At 37.3% G+C, this 21686-nt stretch overlaps 1 protein-coding gene across 3 annotated transcripts in view; it reads left to right on the top strand.

Annotated features, from left to right (window-relative positions):
- Positions 1 to 318: 318 nt before the first annotated feature.
- Positions 319 to 21686, top strand: part of Fen1 (Flap structure-specific endonuclease 1) — a 182793-nt gene continuing 161425 nt past the window's right edge. The window contains exons 1-2 of one of the 3 annotated variants that reach the window (XM_090376844.1): positions 319 to 421; positions 18322 to 18424. In XM_090376844.1, the coding sequence (XP_090232970.1) occupies positions 18348 to 18424 (77 nt within the window). In that variant the 5' untranslated portion in view covers positions 319 to 421; positions 18322 to 18347. Of the gene's footprint in view, positions 422 to 893; positions 1057 to 1497; positions 1558 to 18321; positions 18425 to 21686 lie in introns of those variants that run through there. The other 2 variants (XM_090376843.1, XM_090376845.1) reach the window with 2 other exon arrangements.

The following is a 21686-nucleotide window of genomic DNA, read 5'->3' as shown; positions in this document are numbered from 1 at the left end:
ATTAGTTCATCTGACATCCATTTTGGCCTAAACCTTGAACAATATTTCTTAGTTGGTATGTAAAGCCTAGTAGCTTCCAAGATAAGTTCTTTGAATGCTTCCCATTTTGAATTTGCTGTTGGTAACATCATCAGTTGGTCCCACTGTATAGAATTTAAATACTGTCTCAGTCCATCGTAGTCGCCTTTACGGAAGCAATAACCCTTCCCTTTACCCCTAATGGTAGTTACCTCTTTGAGTAAATCCCACTTCAGCACACTGTGATCACTGCCACCTAGTGGTTCATTTATCTGCAGATTCTTAATGCATGAAGAATCACTGCTGATAATCAAATCAAGAGTATTACTCCCTCTAGTTGCCTCCCGAACATGCTGATGTAGAAAACAATCATCCAATAAATCCACAAAAGCCCTGCTAGTGTGTGAGTAACCAGCCCCCAAATTCCAGTCAATATCTGGGAAATTAAAATCTCCCATTATTAGACTCTCTGATTTACTGGCCCACTCTATTTCCCTGTACAGTTCCTTATTATACTCATCAGAGTCATTAGGCCTGTAGCACACTCCTACTCTCAATTTTGATCTCCCAATGCTTATGTCACACCAAACTGACTCAACACTGCACTGTCCAGCGATGTCGACTGGCTTCACTTCCTTGGTTTTTATGTGTTTCTTAACTAATAGCATAACCCCTCCCCCCTTCCTATCCTGTCTATCCTTTCTGTAGACGTTGTACTCCCCAAAATTTTTACACGTCTAGTTAAAATTTATTAATTTTGGAAGTTCGGTATATTTAAATTATTTTCAGTTTCTCCTTCTCATTTTCTTATAATCTTTATGTTTGGCGGGAGCAATTTTGGGAAATGACGTCAGTTTGGTTTGTTTCATATTGCATCGAGTACAGAGTAGTAAGATACTCTGTGGTTTAGATATTTGGTTTGTTGTGAATATAGTAAATTTTAGTTTTCTTGCAGCATGGGAATTCACGGACTAGCTAAGCTAATAGCTGATCACGCACCATCTGCCATTAAGGAAAATGAAATTAAAAATTATTTTGGTAATAATTTTGTATTGATTTAGTATTGACAAAATGATGCAAGAAAGCAAAGCTTATACAGTAATTAGTCAAAAATCGAGATTTACCCAGTTTATTTGCCCTTTCCTTCTAATTAGCCAATATTTATTCTTTAAAATTGATTGAAACTACTTTCCTACACCACTCGGTGAAAGATCATTCCGACGATCAAGAGGATAGGAATACGGTTAACTCTCAGATTGATGGCATTATCTTTAGTCAGAGAGTAATTGATTGTCGGAATATTATATAATAATAATATTATTAGCCATATGGTGCAAGGAAGCCTGAGGCTTATGCTGCATCAGCAAAAAAAAAAAAAAAAAAAAAATTCTGAGTTACCCTGAGAGAGAGAGAGAGTCGGTCAAAAGTAGAAGGGAATCACCAAGAAAGAGAAGAATGATGATATCCTGCTCAGGAACCTGGGTGTGCCAAGCCCATTGTCGCCAGATGTGAGCCCCTGGAGTAAAATTAAGTATTAATGTAAACATAGAAAAATGTTGGTCATATATAATTTAATGATTATACGAGGACAGCTCAGCTGGATAGGCTTCTGAATCTTGAGAATAGTTGAACAAAAAATGATATGCTTGATTTTGACAAATTGACATGATATACACCAATATAAATTAATTTTTTTTGATGCTGTCTAAGTTCCAAAATCTCCTGGAACATTTTTAGCCGATCTCTAAAAAACCTTTAAAGCTTTTGCTAACCTGAAGTAAGAGTTTTCAGTTCCAATGGTTAACTTTTATTTTATTAAACTTTTATTGTATTGGGTTTCCCTTTACCAAATGAGAAAATGAATCCAATTTTCACAGGTGAAGGTATCAAATTGTTCCAAAACATTCAAATTTCTTGTAATGCTCAGTTAATTAAATTTCTACTTATGTTATTACAAAGCAGTGCCATGTAAGCCTGTTGTTGCTGCTGTTGTTAGATCTGTGCTTCTGTCTTTGAGATGGTGCTTCTGCAACTGACTGCTTTTAAGACTTAAGGAATAAATGTTAAAGCTATTAATCATGAATGTAAATTTTACCAAAATTGAGTGTATCATTTTACTTTTGTCAGTCTGGATGCAAAAATCAGTTGAACTGCCATTGGTTACTGGGTATATTTTAAAATTTTGGGCAATTTTTAAACTAATATTTTTAACTATTGCCTACTCACTCATTATGGATATAGGAACTGTTAGCACTATTAACAACATCAACTATTTTAGCAATTCCAAAAGAAGCCTATCAGAATACTTCCAGAAGTTGCAGAAGTGTTGAAATTAGTATATTCAACTTTTTTTTTTTAATAGGCCAATAGCAAAATATCATAAGAAAGACTCCTGTGGCAGAGTAGTTTTGTGACATGCCATGCTTTGCAGGGAGGGGGAACACATGCATACATACAGTATAAATTTCTTCCTGTGAGCAATAGTAATCAAGCCCAGATTACTCTTGCTGGCAGGAAGAAATTTATAAAACTTTTCACTTGGGAGCTGTCTTAACCATTCTCAGGAAAAAGTGTAGGATTTTTTTGTCCTTCAAACCATGTACACATATACAAGGTGTGACCAAATAGTTTAGGGACTGACTTTGTATTTATAAACTGCAGCATCATAGCCAATTGTGACTTGTCACAGCATATTTGGTTCAACAAATATACTTTTGTGACAAAAGTATACTTTAAGGGTGCCTCCGTAGCCAGGTGGGAAGGAGCAGCAGTGCGTAGCACACGCTTCTTGATTAGACCGGGGTTCGAGCCCATCACCACCAAATATGGAGGATGCAGAAAGGTCAAGGGAATGACCACCGCATATTCCCGGAGCAATATGGCCTTAGTTGCTAATGCTCCTAAAAACCAAATAATAAACAACCAGTATACTTTAATGCAGGAATCCTCCCTTTCACATATGTCATTATCTGTAGTCAAGTCTGAATAGGAAGGGTTTTTTTTTTTTCATATTTTAAAATAAGTTATTCTGCTTAGCAGTGAATGTGCTAAGCAGAATCACTTATTTTAAAATATGAAAAAAATCATGTATCAAATTTTGTTTCAAATTAGGGAAAAGTTCAACAGAAATCCACAAAATCTTAAAATAAACTTTCAGAGAAGATGCTGCATGTTATTAAGAAAGACTTTTCAGTGGTTCACAAGGTTTAAAGAGGTCTTTTTTGTTGAAGATGACCTTAATCTGGCTGCTCTTCAAATTCGAAAACCAATGATTCAATTGGTTTTTGAATTTGGATCTGACTGACATTTAGCCGTCTGTGATGTTTCTAGTGAAAACTAGAAAAGTTTCTAGCTTTTCATAAGAAGGAATGCTAGAAAATTGCGAAAACCCGTTTATTTTTCACCATAGTTCCCCTTTAAGTCAACACACTCTCTGACATGATCTACTAGCTTTTGTAACTTGCCTAAATAAAGGTCAGAAGATTTTGACTCAAACCTATTGTTCTCACTTCTGTGGCTGTTCCTCCAAAACCTCTCCCAGGCTTCTAGACTCCATTCAAAAGAGGGCAGTTAGGCTAATTAATGACCCATCTCTAACAAAATCTCTCTACTCTGTCACATAGATGTTGTTTCTGCTGCATTCCTTTTTTTTATAGATACTTCCATGGGCATTGTTCTTCTGAGTTGGCTTCTATAATTTCCATTCTCTTTGAAACAGTCCAAAGACATGCCGCAACCAGTCGGCATCCTTTTATTGTCCAACTTCAAACTCAAAGAACCAACTTTCTTCCTTCCTCATTTATTTCTTCAACTTCCATTTTCTGGAACAACCTCCCTTTGTGCATATAATCTCTGTTTAATGTCATCTTTCATCTTCTCAGCCTTCTGCCCATGCACAGAAGTACTATAGGTATTATAACCTATTTTGACGAAGGTTTCATAAAGAAAAAAGAAAAATTGCATTTATAATTTTTTGACTAGAGGTTTTTTTTTTTTTTTTTTAATTTTCAGCAGAATTAACTTTTTTGTTTTTTGAAAATAAAAGGTATTAAAAACATTTCCTTATTTTAATAAAAGTTAAAAAGTTACATAAAATAAGTATTGTAATCTGGTATAGTTTAGGGCTAAAGCCTCAGGTTACGTAAATAGTTTAACTAATGTACAAGTTAGTGCATTTGCATCATTTCTATACATAGCCAACTACATAAGTAGTTATAAATTGGCATGATTAAGTATATCTCATATTGTAGCAATACCTCAAATAAGTAATGCTTCACCATAGAACACTATTGTTACTTATTCTCAGTGGATACCATCACCCATACGGCACCGTTTCGGAGCTTATTGGCTCCTCATCAGTGGGTGGGCAGATACCCTGGTGTTGCAATGATGACAACCCAGTTGCGAAGTATAAATCCACAATACGAGAGATGCCTGATGGTGTGGAGTAATTTAGATTACGGCATAGTTTAGGGCTAAAGCCTCAGGTTGCATAAATAGTTTAATGTACAAGTTAGTGCATTTGTCTTCTATGGTGAAGCGTTACTTATTCGAGCTAGTGCAATACCATGGCAACTCGTTGTGGTATTCACAATATGAGATATACTTAATGATGCCAATTTATAACTACTTATGTAGTTGGCTGTGTACAGAAATAATGCAAATGTACTAACTTGTACATTAGTATTGTAATCTGTTAAGAAAAGATGAAATATTGGTATTGTCCAACCACAATTTGAAAAAAAGCCCAAAACGTTTTCTAGAAATGAAAAAGGAAATTGGCACTTGTCAGGTGTCAATTTCTGGAAAAAGGTTTGGGTTTCATGCAATTGTGTTTTGTCACAACTTGAGGGCACTGCCACCATTGGGTAAAAGTTTCCTTGAAAGGTTACAGATTTAGTGACTGAAGAAACTATACAGAATGCTATGTAGGAACTAAGGTAAGGTAAGCTGCAGCCATTATCAATCCACTGCAGGATGGAAGCCACCTCAATAATTCATTTTGAGGGAAATGGACCATAAACCCATGTTTAGTCTCTAGAGCAAATTTTCTGGCATCCCCTTGCCCTATACTTCTCCTTTAACCCATGCAAGGTACTAAGTACTATAGGTTTTGATACCTTTCGTGTTTGGGGTTTTCATAAAAATAATAATAATAATCTGCCATGCTGGTCCAGTGTGGGTTGGCAGATTGACTGTATTTAGCAGTCACAAGCTTGAACTCTGATCTACTCAAAGAGCATGTGCTACTGCACTCCCGCACCTGATCACTTACTGCAGAGGCCTGATATAGGAACTATTAGTTACTAAGTTGTAACAAAGTAGTCTCCTTGACACTGTTTAAACCAATTCCAAAGCTTCTGGAATGCTTCCAGAATCTTAAATATTCTTTTAGTAACATGGTGTGAGGTATATGAAGAACTGGGAATTTATGAAATAATGAGCACTTAAACCTGCATGGTATGTAATCTTCCTTTAATTTCTTAAAGAATTACAAATTATTTTCAGACATTTTGTGCTACTTCCTGTATCACTTCTGTGACTGCAAAGACAGCAGAACTCGTAAATTATAGTGATATGATTTACATAAAGTGGTTAATTTGATTACATATTTCTTATTTGTTACAGTTAAGTTTATTGTTGAATTAGTTAACAAATAGCTGTACATTGGGTAAAGAATTAAGTTTCAGCAGTTTTTAATAATTTTACATAATTTTGTTAATAAGATTAACTAAATTAACAATGTTAATTTTTGTTTAATCAAATTAATAGGTAATGTGTAATCAAAATTAACTTTATGCAAATCATATCACCATGGTTTACCAGTTGTGCTGTCTTTGCAGTCACTGAAGTACAGGAGGTACCACAAAACATCAGATAATAATCTGTACTTCTTTAAGAAATCAAAGGAAGATTACACTCCATGTAACCTGCCTTTGATTTGAGGTTTAAGGGGCTCATTAATTCACCAATTTCCAATGCTTACAGAAGTTGCAGAAGCATTGAAATTGTTGTTTAGTGTCAAGAAAACTGCTTTAGAGGAAATCTCATCCAAATAGCTGCTAAGCTTATTTCCCAAATATTAGTTCAGTCCCCTGACTTTTTGATTATACCTCATATAGTCTGCATATGTAATACATGTGGTCCTCACTATTTGGCTGGGTGGGGAGGGATTTTAATGATGATAAAAATCACCTATTAGTAAATGTAGCAGTGAGTGAGTTAGATTTGCTGCTTGGTGCATCAGTCTCATATTGTGGAAGTGCTTCATTGTGAGTTGCTCTTGTATTCACTACTGCAAATAAAAAGTACTGTTTCTAGTAAAAAAAGTATTTCTGTTTATTTAAAGTGTATGCTATTACCATACTTGTATTTTGACCCTTTTTTGGGGGGTGAGGGTAAGTAGAAACTATGCAGACCTGAACAACCCATTGATGAAATATATTTACAATATGTGAGATGGTGCAGTAAGTTAAATAAGGGCTGAAATCCCAGATTTGGGTAATGGCAGACAATTCAAATAAATGGCAGTAGGCAAAGGTAAAGAAAGCCAACATGGGAAATGTCGGCTAACTTACGCGGAAAATTAGTTTCCTGATACCTCACTCTAGCGCTGCTCGCTCAGTAAACAGACTGTAGACGTTATCAGTGTGGAGCAGAAGTCGAGAACGATATATTGATTGACAGGTAGGCGTGGCAAATGTGCTGATTGGTGCGTGAAGATAACAGGCAATAACATCGGTTTAGTATCACTTGCCCTAATCTCAGAAGCACTAATGGTCGCTTGCCTTAATTACACAGGCCCTAACGAATGCTTTCTATAATGGTGAAAAGAGGTCAGGTTACCTCCCAAAGTGGATTCCGATTCGTCTTTGTGCCCCCCCTGCACCTCCTGCAAGTTTGTTGCACTGGTAGTGAATCACCCTGTATATATATATATAATGAAGTCCAACTTAGGTTACATGATACTTATTAAAATTCTCCAGTTGTATGCAATTTATCCAGTTGGTATTAAGTTTTAAAAAATAATATATATATATATATATATATGAATAATGGCTTTAAAAGGGGATAACCTCACCTTTTTTCTTTAGAATCATGGGTGAACTAGCACATAAATTGTTTATTAACAAAATATTAATTTTTTATTACTGTATTTTTATTTTTAAAGACACTCTTGCAGATACACACGTAACATCAATCAACACCTCAATAGCTATTCGCAATATATATACAGGGTGATTCACTACCAGTGCGACAAATTTGCAGGAGGTGTAGGGGGCACAAAGACGAATCGGAATCACATAGCATTGCAGGCTCCGAAATGCCTTCGTCATGCGGTAGAGGAAGTTGAACGAGGGGTCGCGTGAACAGCGATCCCGCTGGAAGTCAGCATTTGCGAACTGGTTCCCGAGGCAGTAGGATGGACGAGTATTCAAACGTTGAACTGGCCGACATGCACCTCGCGTATGGAGCTGCGGACTGTAATGGGCGCACCGCTCTGCGCTTGTACCAGGAACGTTTCCTGCACAGGCGTGCTCCTCATCATATGATTTTCGCACGTGTGCACAGAAGGTTACGTGAGACTGGTTGTTTCACGAGAGGTACCATGAATCGAGAGCGAACAACGAGGATGCCAGACCAATGAGGAGAATGTCCTACGTCTTGCAGAAGGCAATCCGAGTACGAGTACTCGAGCGATTGGCCAACGATTGGGTATTTCCCAATCCACTGTATGGAGGATACTGTCAACAAACCAAATGAGTTCATGCCATCTGCAATGCGTCCAATCATTGGAGCCGCAGATTATCCACTCTGGAGGACTTTTGCTACGTGGTTTCTTCAACATAAACAGTTCGCAAATGCTGACTTCCAGCAGGATCGCTGTTCATGCCACCTCCCGTTCAACGTCCTCTATCGCATGACGAAGGCATTTCAGACCCTGCAATGCTATGTGATTCCGATTCGTCTTTGTGCCCCCTGCACCTCCTGCAAGTTTGTTGCACTGGTAGTGAATCACCCTGTATATATATATATATATATATATATATATATATATATATATAATGAAGTCCAACTTAGGTTACATGATACTTATTAAAATTCTCCAGTTGTATGCAATTTATCCAGTTGGTATTAAGTTTTAAAAAATAATATATATATATATATATATATATGAATAATGGCTTTAAAAGTTTGAATGAAATAAAAAATAAAATAAATATAATTGGCACATTTGATTTTTATTTTTTTATATTAATTACCTGTTATATATATATATATTAATTTAAAAACTATATTTATTTATTCAAAACAGATAAAATTACTAGCCAGAACAAATTAATGCCATCAGAAATGATTTAACATTACATTTGCCTGAGAATATACAAATCATTATTTAATTCATTAGGTCCTTGAGGTTGTCACAGACATTCTCTCAGATATGCCAGACAAGCTGTACTTGCTACCTGTGAGTCTAAAATGCTGATGGAACTGATATTCGGGTAACACTCAAGTCAAGTGGATCCAATTTTGGCGAAGTCCAGACGCTCTGTGTCAGCCAAATCCTCTGCTTGCACCTTCACAATGGTGGGACTGTTAGTAATCCTGGGTATAACCTCAATGCATAAGCACACTGTGGGTGACCACCTAGGTGTGAACCAATGTAAGCAGGGGTCGAGGTGTGGCACCCACACGTGGAGGAACGCCGCCCCTCTATGTTACCAGGCAGTACTAGGTGGTAGATGACTCTTATCAACCGGTGCAATACCACCATTTTGCTTATTGGAGGCTTGAAGTGGTGGAACCCATGTTTAGTCTCTAGAGCTAAGTTCCGGTAAACCCTTCCCCATTTCTTCCATCATGCAGTATGATTGATGACTTTTGAGGTTATGATGAACATTGTGGTGAGATCCAATATTCCTTACATTTCGAGGGTACAGCTCTAAAACAGTGTTCGCAGGCCTGCCGCAAGTTAGTACACCGGACCGAACCTATTGGTAACTCTCTAGGAGGCTTCCGGATCAGCTAGTGTATAATCTTGCTACCACTATTCTGCCAGATAGTGACTGGAGGGAGTCCGAGTAGTGTGTATGTGGGGAGCATTGTCGAGGCCACGTTATGTCAAGGATCTGGGTATATTCTTACCATGTGTACGCCACATCCAAAAATTTCATTTCTTCATACAGCATGTCCCACCCACTTTTTCTTACTATTGAATACACCATGAATTACATGGTGTATTCATGGTGAATACACCATGACATACACCATGAAAATACACCAGATAAAGGAACCACTGGGTGGCAGTGATCACAGTGTGCTGAAGTGGGATTTACTCAAGGAGGTAACTACCATCAGAGGTAAAGGGAAGGGTTTTTGCTTTCGTAAAGGCGACTATGATGGTCTGAGACAGTATTTAAATTCTATACAGTGGGACCAACTGATGATGTTACCAACAGCAAATTCAAAATAAGAAGCATTCAAGGAACTAATCTTGGAAGCTACCAGGCTTTACATACCAACCAAGAAATATTGTTTAAGGTTCAGGCCTAAATGGTTGTCAGATGAACTAATGAGACATATGGCAGAGAAGAAAAATGCATGGGATACATACAAATTAATGGGTGACATGGAAGCCTATGATAGATATAAGTTGGTCTGTAACCAAGTCACAAAGGAGATTAGGCAGGCAAAGGCAGATTATGAGAAATCCTTGGCAAAGGATGCAAAGAAAAACAGAAAACAGTTCTTTACCTATTTAAACTCAAGAAGGAAAGCGATGAATCAGATTGGTCCACTGGATGTTGATGGTTCAACAGTTGAGGATCCTGCTCAGGTGGCTAACAATCTAAACAAGTATTTTGCATCTACATTCACGCATGAGGAGTTATTCAGGAAGGAGAATGTCGTAGGTGAAGTAAACATTGGCAGTGAGCTAGATGATTTTCTAATAACTGAGAGGAAAGTGGAGGAGAAATTGTTGAGGATAAACATAAAAAAGGCACCTGGGGTGGATGGGATCTATCCAGTTATATTAAAGGAGGCAGCAAAGGAAGTAAGCAAACCCCTAGCCATAATTATGAGAGCTTCTTTGGACTCAGGGGAGGTACCCATAGACTGGAGATGTGCAAATGTAACCCCAATTCACAAAGGAGGATCAAAGGCTGACACAAGTAATTATAGACCTGTTAGTTTAACTTCGGTTCCAGGAAAATTAATGGAGGCACTGATTAAAGAAGCATTGCAGGATCATCTGGACAAGAATTCAGTTATAGCTCAGACACAACATGGTTTTGTTAAGGGCAGGTCTTGTCTGACCAATTTGATTGGATACTATGATGTAGTCACAAAAGAACTGGATGCAGGGAATAACTTTGATATTATATATTTGGATCTTAGAAAGGCTTTTGATACTGTTGCGCATGGAAGACTGCTGCACAAATTGGAGAAGTGTGACATTGGAGGCAAATTGCTGCTATGGATAAAGGGATGGTTGAGTGGCAGAAGACAGAGAGTGGTAATCAATGGACACTGCTCAACGTGGACTAATGTTATTAGTGGAGTTCCTCAGGGTTCAGTGTTGGGTCCATTGTTGTTTTCTGTATTTATAAATGATATTGATGATGGTGTATCAGGCTTAATGTCCAAGTTTGCAGACGATACAAAGGTTGGCAGGGTTGTTAAGGACACTACTGATGCTATGCTGCTGCAACAGGATCTGGAAAGGTTGAGCAGATGGGCTGAGAGGTGGCAAATGAAGTTTGACATTGACAAATGTAAAGTACTACATATGGGAAACAGTAACCCCAGATCAACGTATCAACTCTGTAGTACTACGCTGACAGTGGTAGAGAATGAAAAGGACCTGGGGGTAATTGTGCAGGTAGATATGAAGTTCTCTGAGCAGTGCAGATGAGCTGCAAGAGTAGCTCATGGTGACTTGTCAATGATATACAGGAATTTTTCTAGCAGGGACAGGGATGTGATCATTCCCTTGTATAAGGCATTGGTCAGGCCACACCTTAAGTACTGTATACAGGTTTGGAGGCCTCATTTCAAGAAGGATGTAGAGCTGCTGGAACGAGTGCAGAGAAGGGCAACAAGATTAGTGAAAGGAACAAAGGGTTGCTCTTACGAAGAAAGGCTTAAGTTTTGCAAATTACAGAGCCTGGAGACTAGGCATCGGCGAGGTGATCTGATAGAGGTGTATAAGGCTTTGAATGGCTTGAGCATGCTCAATGCCGATGGGATTCTTCCTCTTGCTCAGAATAATCACCTGAGAGGGCATAAATTCAAATTAAGGAAGGACGGATGTCGGATAGATGTGCGGAAATTTGCCTTTAGCCAGCGGGCAGTTGGTTTGTGGAATAGACTTCCATCGCTTGTTGTTCAAGTTGATAGCCTAAACAAATTTAAGGCTCAGCTGCACAGGTATTTCGAACGAATGGAGGGGTGAAATGGGAGTAATGTTTTTTTTTTTTTTGGCTGATGCTGAATAAGCTTGCTTTCTTGCATCATATGCCTCTACTAATGCTAAACTAATGCTAATTGTCAAACTAATAGAGCAAGCTTATCTGCGAAAAGATCTAAACCTCCCAAGCACTTCCTAATTCATTTCACAAATATACGTGGTCTCAATTCTAATCTCAACGATGTCCATTTCCACTTGCAGTCTGCCAAACCCCATGTACTCTTTCTGACAGAATCTCAGTTATCGGTTGATTCAACTACTGCTCATCTCAGATGCCCAAATTATTCACTGTATGATTCCTTTCGCCTCAAAGGTGGTACTTGTGCATATGTCTGTTCTGATATTCCCTGTCAGAGACTTCGAAATTTGGAATCTCCTCTCTTTGATCTTCTCTGGCTTAAAATCTCTCTACCTCATTACTAAAAACAGTTGGTTTGCCAACTGTTTTTAGTAATTGGTTATCCAGTTTTCTCTCTAATCGCCCACTGAGGGTGATGGTAGATGGCTCTCTGTCTTCTAACTTCTCCACTAATGCCGGTGTCCCCCCAAGGTTCAGTTCTTTCCCCCACTCTTTTCCTCTTGTATATTAATGACCTTCCATTGACTGGAAATCCTATCCATAGTTTTGCCAATGATAGCACATTGCATTCCACTTTCCATTTTGAGAAACCTTGTCCGGCTCAATCAGCTTCAACTTCTCGAAAATCTGCTACCAATTCCTTAAATGCTGATCATCAGGTAATTCTCCAGTGGGGCATAGACAACTTAGTTGATTTCAACCCTTCTAAAACTCAGTCTTGTCTTATATCTCGCAAAAAGGATTCTTCTGCTCCTATGCTTATCTTTAGTGACACTCCGATTTCTAGGCAAAATGATATATCTCTTTTGGGGATTACCCTGACTTCTAATCTCTCTTGGCACAAGCACATTACAAATATTGCTTCCTCTGCATCTAAAAAACTTGGTTTTCTCTTTTGCTCTCGGTGTTACTTTTCTTCCAAACAGCTGCTCACTCTATAAATCGCAAATCTGCCCTGCCATGGAATATTGATCCCACATCTGGGGTGGTGTCCCCAAAACCTCTCTCAGGCTTCTTGATTCCATTCAGAAGAGGGTAGTTAGGTTAATTAATGATTCATCATTAATAAAGTCTCTACTTGCTGTCTCATAGATGTACTGTTTCTGCTGCATGCCTCTTCTACAGATACTTCCATGGGCACTGTTCTTCTGAATTAGCTTCTATAATTCCTGCTCTCTCTCTTTCACAACAGTCCAAACACATGCTGCCACCAGCCAACATCCATTTACTGTCCAACTTCCAACTCACAGAACCAACTTTTCATCTTCTTCGTTTATTCATTCAAGTGCAGTTTTCTGGAACAACCTTCCTTCATACGTATTTCCTGAAAATTACAATCTACAGAAGTTCAAGTCCAATGTCAACAAATATCTTCTTTCGTCTTCTCAACCTCCAACCCAAGCATGGTACTAAGTACTATAGGTTCTAACACCTCTTGTGTTTGGGGTTTACATAAAAAAAAAATTCACTAGATATAGCATAAAATGGTACCTATCACAACAAATTAAAATTCAAAAACAAAATTGGCAATGAATATCTGCAACTTACAAAGGACCCTAACAGCCTCTATATAAAGCAAAGTTAAATTAATATAATCATAATAATTCTATATTTACATAATACAAATTATAAAATTCAAAATCTAAAAACCAAAAAATACTGAAAAATACAAAATTTATCAGTTATTATTGAATAAGGCTTACGTTGAAAGGCATGTCTTCATTGGGCTAGCACCTCTCAATATATGCCATTGATGGCATATATTGAGTGTAGTAAAAGAAATGGCAGGTGTGAGCAGAAGACAAATGGACAGTTGCTGAAAACAGAATACAACAATTCTCTGTTTTCGGAATTCAAGCAGGACCCGATTTAAAGTTGTTGCGGCGTAAGCTATAACATGTATGAGGCCCTTCATGGGGCTAGCGCCTCTCAATATATGCCATCAATGGCATATATTGAGAGGCACTAGCCCCATGAAGACGTCTCTTTCCTTGTAAGCCTTATTCAATAATAACTGATAAGTTTTGTACTTTGCGTGTTTTTTTTTTTTTTTTTAAGATTTTGAATTTTATAATTTGTATTATGTAAATATGGAATTATTATGATTATTATAAACTTTGCTTTCTATAGATGCTGATAGGGTCCTTTTTAAGTTGCAGATATTCATTGCCAATTTTGTTTTTAAATTTTAATTTGTCATGATAGGTATCATTTTATGCTATATCTATTGAATTAAATAATGATTTGTATGTATATATATATATATAAGAATCTTTCTTTCTTTTCCTATTATTTCCTGACCTAACCTTTAAGGTTAGGTCACGAAATATAAGGAAACCTTTTCTATTATTTCCTAACTTACCATTTAAGGTCAGGTTATGAAATAAAACAAAAAATAAAGAAACCTTTTCCTTTTTTTTGTAACCAAACCTAGATCAATAATATAGTAAAAACACTCATGAACTCCAAAAATCTGCTTTTAAAATGAGAAAAAAAAACTTCATGAAGACATAAAAATGAACGGAATGGAACTTTTTCAAAAAAAAAAAAAAAAAAAATTAATTAATACAAATACACGATAGATATGTTCCTGAAAAATACGTGTAAAAAAAAATTGTGTAAAAAAAGACATTGTATTTATGGAAGAAAAGAAGATTGGTTCCGGATCTAAAATATCAGTAAAAATAATTAAAAAAAAAAACACATAAAAATATTCGTTTTAAGCTTATTATTTTATTTCAACAAAATACACATGTAATAATATGTGATGAAAATGTATTAAAGTAAATTTGTATGCATATTAATTGAAAAAAATACTTCATGAACAAAAAAAATCTGTTTTACACATAAGATTTTATTCATTTTCACTTTCTGATAATAAACGGCGCATACGTTTGCATACGACTGGAATATCACTGCTATCACTAGAAATGTTGTGGACATCGTCTTCTTTCTCTATTAATGAAATTCTTTCTGTGATCTCTTGAGCAAAATCAGCACGAGACTCCTCTGGTGCTGGTGAAACATCAGCACCAGCTCCTCTGGTGCTGATGTTTCACCGGTTTTACAAACAAATTCAGTTATTAATCGTTGTGTTCGTGTTTTGGTTAGGCCGTTATATAATTTTCTGTAAGAGGCTGTCAACAACTTCAGTTCACGTTGAAACTTCCCACCGCGTTCCTCATTAGGGTCATGTTGACAAAATGATTGCCTAATTTTCTGGCCAGTTCCAGATCTTCTTTTATTAAATCTGCATTTAGAACAGGGTCATTTTCTTCATTATCACTACGTTCTGTGGGATAAGGAGTCCCAAGGACAACCTCTAATATTTCATCTTCACTTAGAGCTTTGTCGGTTAACAATTCATCAATATCTTCAAACGATAGATCATCGAATCCTTCTCCACCAATTTTGTGTGCTATTGTAATGATGTTGGGAAATTCGGTCGTATTAGGGATGATGGGATCTTTGCTTTTTACACATTGTGGCCAAACTGCTTTCCAACACGCATTTAAATTTGCTGGTTTTAATTCAGTTAACGCTAATCCAACTTGATTGATACAATCCATAATTGAGAATTTCTTCCACACATCAATGGCTGTTAGCGTTTCATCATTCAGTTTGCCCAAAACGTGTTGGAATGTTCGTTTTACGTAGTATGTTTTAATTGTCGCAATTATACCTTGGTCTAGCGGTTGTATCAAAGATGTAGTATTAGGTGGCAGAAATAAAATTTGTACGTTTGGGTGTTCCAAGACAGGATGCCCGGGTGCATTGTCAAGAATCAGAAGAACTTTAAATTCGAGACCTTTCAAATTCATATAACATCCGACTTCTTGGACGAAACGTTTGTTGAACCATTCTGTAAAGATAGCAGTGGTCACCCAGGCCTTCTTGTTTGCCATCCAGCGAACAGGCAGTTTATTGATATCTACACCTTTCATTGAACGAGGGTTTAGGGCTCGATTTCCCTGCAGTGGTTTCAACATACGATCTCCTGAGGCGTTGGAGGAAAATAATAAGGTCACACGATCCTTAGCTACCTTAAAGCCACCAGCAGTTTTCTACGATTTGGCTACATAATTTTTGCAAGTTCCTGCGGGAATACTTTAGCAGCCGATTCATCAGCAGATGTAGTTTCACCTTTAATTTTTTTATTATGAAGAGCATTCGTTTTAAGAAACCCTGTCATCCAACCTGTACTCGCTGAAAATTCATACTTTCTGTTTATTCATACTTTCTGATGAAGTGCTTGGCTCCTTTTCTTTAATATGTCTGTAAATTCTTAGTGCTGTTTGCTTAATGGCATTTCCATCTACTGGTACTCTTTTTTTTTGTGACTGATCTTCTATCCATATTACCAGAGCCTTTTCCATTTTTTCCTTGACAATATCTCTTGTATATGATGATGAATTAACACTTACTTTTGTTCCAGAACATACTGACTTCCTAATTGCAGCTTCATTTTTCTTAATAGTTCTTACAGTAGCTTCATGTACACCAAAATGCTTTCCTACAGACGTAGTCCAGTTGCAAGATGATCTAAAATTTGAATTTTAAGTTCCAAAGAAATCTCTTTCCTTTTCATTTTGGCAATAGGCGAATTATTTGACATTATATAAGAGCTACCGAAAAATATCTCAGTTATAATTAATAAAAAAAGGTATGAAAAATTTGTAAACTTACAATTTATTGACTATTGGCAAAATTAATAAATTTATATGTGCAGAAATTTCACCGAAGATTCTTTCACTTTGAAATAGAACTTAATACTAAATGTCTTCCGAAGATACAATGCACGAATACCGTAGATGTGCACCAAATTCAATAAAAACGTTGATGATTCATAGATACCTAGACGTATACATTGGTAAACAAAAGCATGTGTTTTAAAATGCACCCGCTAGCTGTTATCCAATCTATTGGTACGTGTAATATAGAAATGATACTAATATGCCACAAATAAAAAAAAAATTCGTAGAATTTAGGCAAAAAAAAATTCATAGAAATCGTGTTAAATCAAAATGACTCGCGTAAAAAGAGAATCAAATATTTATTTTGAATTCGTGTTAAATCAAATTCGTGTAAAAAAAGTTCGTGCAAAAACAGAATTAGGTGTAGTTGGACCTCAATAGCTATTTGCAATTTGAGTAATAATAGGAAAACATCTGAAAAGCATCTTCATGATTTTTCCCATAAATTTAACACCACATATATTCATTCATGTGATCCGTCAATATATCTTTACAGCTGCCATTTAGTCTTTTATTCACACTTTTTAGTCTCTCTGGGCTTCGATGTTATTCATAGTGTTCCTTTCTACAAAATGTTCCTTGTGTTTCACCATTAAATGTTTGTAATTTTTTTTTTTTTTCTAAGGCCGTAATATGCCTATATCTACACCATTCATCTGTTATGATGGTAGTATTTTTCTTCACTAGTTTTCTAATAATGCATAAAAGAATTTTTGCTTTCCGATTTTTTATGAATTTCATGAGGACGAATTTTGATTCTCTTTCAAATACCCCACACACCCATTTCTTCTTAGCAGTTAAATTTTGTCCTCTGTGATGTTTTGGTTTTACCAATACAGTTTTGTCTGCTTCTACAGTTTTCCTTGATGATCCACCCAACTTAATGGGTTTTTTTAACAACTGCAATTCGCAAATATCTCTTAGTTTCTTATAAAACATAATTGCTTTTACTTTCGAAATATCCAGATGGAATGCTGTCGTAGTTACTGGCGTGCATGTTGACCAAAAATATATAATATACATTATCTTTTTTAAGCTAAGTTTTATATTTTCCATAAAACTATGTTTTAATAAAGAAACTCGCACAGAACATTTTTTGCAATACCAGAACTTTCCACACGACTCTATTCGTGATTCAGTTAATTTAAAATAATCATTGCACTGAAAACAGTACAATTTCGGTCTTATTAATTTAGTTTTCATCAAAAAATCAAGCAACATTTTATTTACAAATTTCTTCCATCTTTAAAAGATTCATTGCTACTATCACCTGTTTACCATTCATTACAAAACTAATTATACACCATTCTTTACTCATAAATACACATCATAATGCCAACCAATGACTACACAGTAGCTTGTCATCTGTCATGTCCACCACCAATCATTTCATCGTTTGCCATCAATTTGCACTCATTAACTCCGATAATCTGCTTTTAATTATGAGAAAAAATTAATCGATACATAGTTATCGACTTCTACTGCCACTCATAGGTGGTAGATGACTTTCATCAACCGGTGAAATACCACCACTTTGCTTATTGGAGGCTTGAAGTGGTGAAACCCATGTTTAGTCTCTAGAGCAAAGTTTCCGGCATCCCCCTTCCCTCTCCCCATACTTCTCCTTCAACCCATGCACGGTACTAAGTACTATAGGCTTTGATACCTTTCGTGTTTGGGGTTCTCATAAAAAAAAAAAAAAAAAAACTATCGATAATATGCACCATCTGTTTACCGAGAATACAGGGAGAAACTGTAGTAGTGGAAAACAATTTTGCCTGGTAAGTTTTCCCAAAGTTTCCCGTGGTTCTTATGTTGGCTTTCTTTACCTTCGCCAATAATATAAATTGAATAATAAGAAATGTATATATATGAACCTAATGATTGTGAATAGAATAGTTATACGTGCTCAATCAGAATCTTATATTATAATGTAAATTAGCACCTCCGTCCCACCACATTTTTATGCATATTGAAGTCTACTTTGTTTCTGTTAGGACGCAAAGTTGCAGTAGATGCATCAATGTGTATGTACCAGTTTCTCGTTGCCGTTCGTCAGGAATCAAATATGTTAGTAAATAGTGAAGGAGAAACCACAAGGTATGTTTAAAATTTTCTTGTTAAGAAAAATTATTATATGATTTTAACAGGATATGTTAACAGGAAGCAAAGTGCCCAATGCGGTCAACAGTTTTACACTGTATAAACCAGGGTTTGACAAGCATGGTCAAACATTTTAAAACTAAGAAATCCAGCTGGTAACTAGTATTTTCAGATCAGTTTAGTGGACATCAGGTTAAATTGCCACTTCTTTCTTTTACAATCATTGTGTTCTGTATTTTACAATGATTGGCATAACATTCAACAAAAGTACAATATGATGGACTCTTTGAATGGATGCTAATTTATCAACAGCATTATTCTACAGAACAAATCTTGTTGGTTGAAGGAACATGACAAAGAATAATAACCTAACCAATCATATTTGACTTTCGTTAGAGTAGTGTGAAAATTAAAAGTTACCTGGAGAGTTTTCATCATAATTAGTATCTTATTCAATTGATGTAACAAGCTTTTTTTTTTTTTTTTTTTAACTGATCATGGAGAAAATTTTTCATTCCTGAAAAAAATTATACTGTTCATGGAGTTTATGGAGCCATGGTCATAACTCAGGGAATGAGCAGCTGTTAATTTATCATCTCCTGTGCTTGTTTTCAGTTTATGTTCTGGTAATAGTTAATCAAAAATTATAGATATGTGGTACTAGTTAATCATAAATTTTAGATATACAGTAATAGTTCATCATAAATGATTAAATGGTAATATGTGACTATTACCACATATCTAAAATTTAATCATATAAAGGTTTTAATTTTCATAGAGTTTAACCCCTTCATGGATTATCCCGAGATATCTCGTTTTTAGTTTTAAAAGTTATTTGGAACTACACGCGAGATATCTCGGGATACAATAATACCTCCAAATTTAGGACTGAAACGTATTTTCTCTGGCTAATTTTGCATTAGGCAGTTAAATCCCGAGTTTTCTCAGGATTTTATTACACCTAGCAGCAAACGACTGGCTTTAGTTTTACTTATGTTGTACAGCAATGTCAGAACAGTAGTGTGCGTTCCTGTGCCGCAGGTAAGCAAAATGTAATTTGCCGTCCTAAATGCAGAATACTGAACCCTTGAAAATACCCCTCGACGTGGGCACCTGTACGTGGTGAGGGGACCTCCCAGTGATGCTGCTGGTTTTCCAGATTAGCATCACTGGGATCTAACGCCCATACCTTGGTTCCAGGGTTACATCATTGGAATCCGGCGTGTGCAGCCGTGTGCCGCGACCCGTGGATTTCGGAAAGGGGGATCCCGGTGGTTGAGGGGCCCAGCCTTAATACACCACTTTGGCCCCTGCTTCGACAAGATGGGAGGTCCCGGACCGGCCCGACTGGGATCAATCGGCGGGTGGTTTTTTTACTGCTAGGGTCAACTGCGTTCCAATAAGTCTCCCTCCCTTTGATCCTGGGACGGGATAAAGACTTATTGGTAATGTGGGTATGGTGCTCCTAAGCGAACTCGGCGTCCATTCGTGTACGCAGTACCTGCTAGTTCACGAGTGGGCGTCCCCTCATTGGGCTCCGTGGTGGGTGAGGTACTTAGGCATCAGACACTTTCTCTTTACTCTTATGAGTAGTTTAAATCCCTCTTTTTCTGGGTCCCCAACAAGGCCCTTACCTAATCGATCGTCTGATGATAGTGAGAGCGATTCTGCTAAAAGAGCCAGAACTGAGGAGAAAACACCATCTGTGACACTTCTTTTCCTCATTCTCCACTCCACCGGAGAGCAGTCAGTTGGGAAAATGTCACCTTTCTTTATCCAGAAAGGATTAGAAGGAATGGCAGGTTCAACCAAATCCGTAAAACGGCTGCGTTCTGGAGATATTTTAATTGAAGCTTCAAATACAAATCAAGCCGAAAAAATTTTGAAAGCCACATCTATAGGGGGTATACCCATCATCATAACCCCTCACAAAACTTTGAACTCTTCACGAGGTGTCATATCAGAGTGGGATCTCCTTCACGTTTCTGAAGAAGAGATCTGCTCTGAATTAAAAGAGCAAGGAGTAACAGCTGTCAAGCGAATATCCATGTAGGATGGGAATCTCGTCCCTACCCGAGTTCTCATCCTAATATTTAACACCCCACAACCTCCAAGTTCCAACTGCCCAGTGAGGATTTACGTTCCAAACCCACTGAGGTGTTTTAAATGTCAAAAGTATGGCCACTCACAAACAGCTTGTCGTGGTAACCATGCCTGTGCTCGATGTGGTGCTAAAGATCACGAGAGCAAGGAATGTTTAGCTCCTAAGCCTAATTGTACTAACTGCCAAAGAGAGCACCCTGCATACTCTCAAGCATGCCAGTGGTGGAAGGACGAAAAGGAGATCCAAAAATTAAAAACGGAGCTGAAACATCTCCTACCCAGAGGCTAGAAAACGCATACAACCAATAAATAGCGAGAAGCCTTCATATGCTCAGAAGGTATCTGCGAGGTGCACTATCGGTACACAAACAGAGATGACTGTACCACCAAGAGAGTCATTCACTCCGATTGCACACTATTTATTGAGTTCACAAAAGCCCACCAAAAAAACACAATCAGCTGCCACTCCTATATCCGTACCTCCTAGTGCTCCACCACTACCAAAACCAAGTGGTAAAAAAGAGCAACCAATAATAACAGAAACAATGGATATAGAGGACAAGGAGGTATCGGACGAATCAGTCTTGGAACTCTTTGTGGAGGAAGAAATGGATACCAGACAGCGTCCATACTTCCCCAAAAGAGATAAACCCAAGACTGATAAAAGTAAGCCCTCAGCAACTCGGAAGCTGCCTGATGGACCCACCAAGCCAAAATAATGGCTAAATTCCTACATTGGAATTGTCGTGGATTCCGGCGAAATACTGATGACATCAAGGCCCTCCTGCAAAAGCACGAGCCCATTTGCTTTTGCTTGCAGGAGACTTACCTAAAGGCAAATGATGATCCCACCATGCGTAACATCACAATTTTTCGTAAGGATAGAATTGCAGATGGTCCTGCTCATGGAGGAGTTGCTATCCTTGTGGGCAACCAGACTCCCATTCAGCCCTTGCTAATTACAACCAGCATAGAGGCTGTTGCAATTCGCCTTACAGTGGGATTCCTATTAACCGTGTGCTCTATTTATTTGCCAACTGGGACTGACATCTCCCTGGAAGATCTTGTAACGCAGTTGCTTCCCCCTTTCTTACTTCTCGGGGATTTTAATGGACATAATACTCTGTGAGGTAGTGCTAGCATTAACGGAAGGGGA

Source organism: Mastigoproctus giganteus, chromosome 7 (genome assembly GCF_048544385.1).
Source record: "Mastigoproctus giganteus isolate SK-2022 chromosome 7, ASM4854438v1, whole genome shotgun sequence".
Taxonomy (NCBI): domain Eukaryota; kingdom Metazoa; phylum Arthropoda; class Arachnida; order Uropygi; family Thelyphonidae; genus Mastigoproctus; species Mastigoproctus giganteus.
This window is presented reverse-complemented; position numbering and strand designations above follow the sequence as displayed.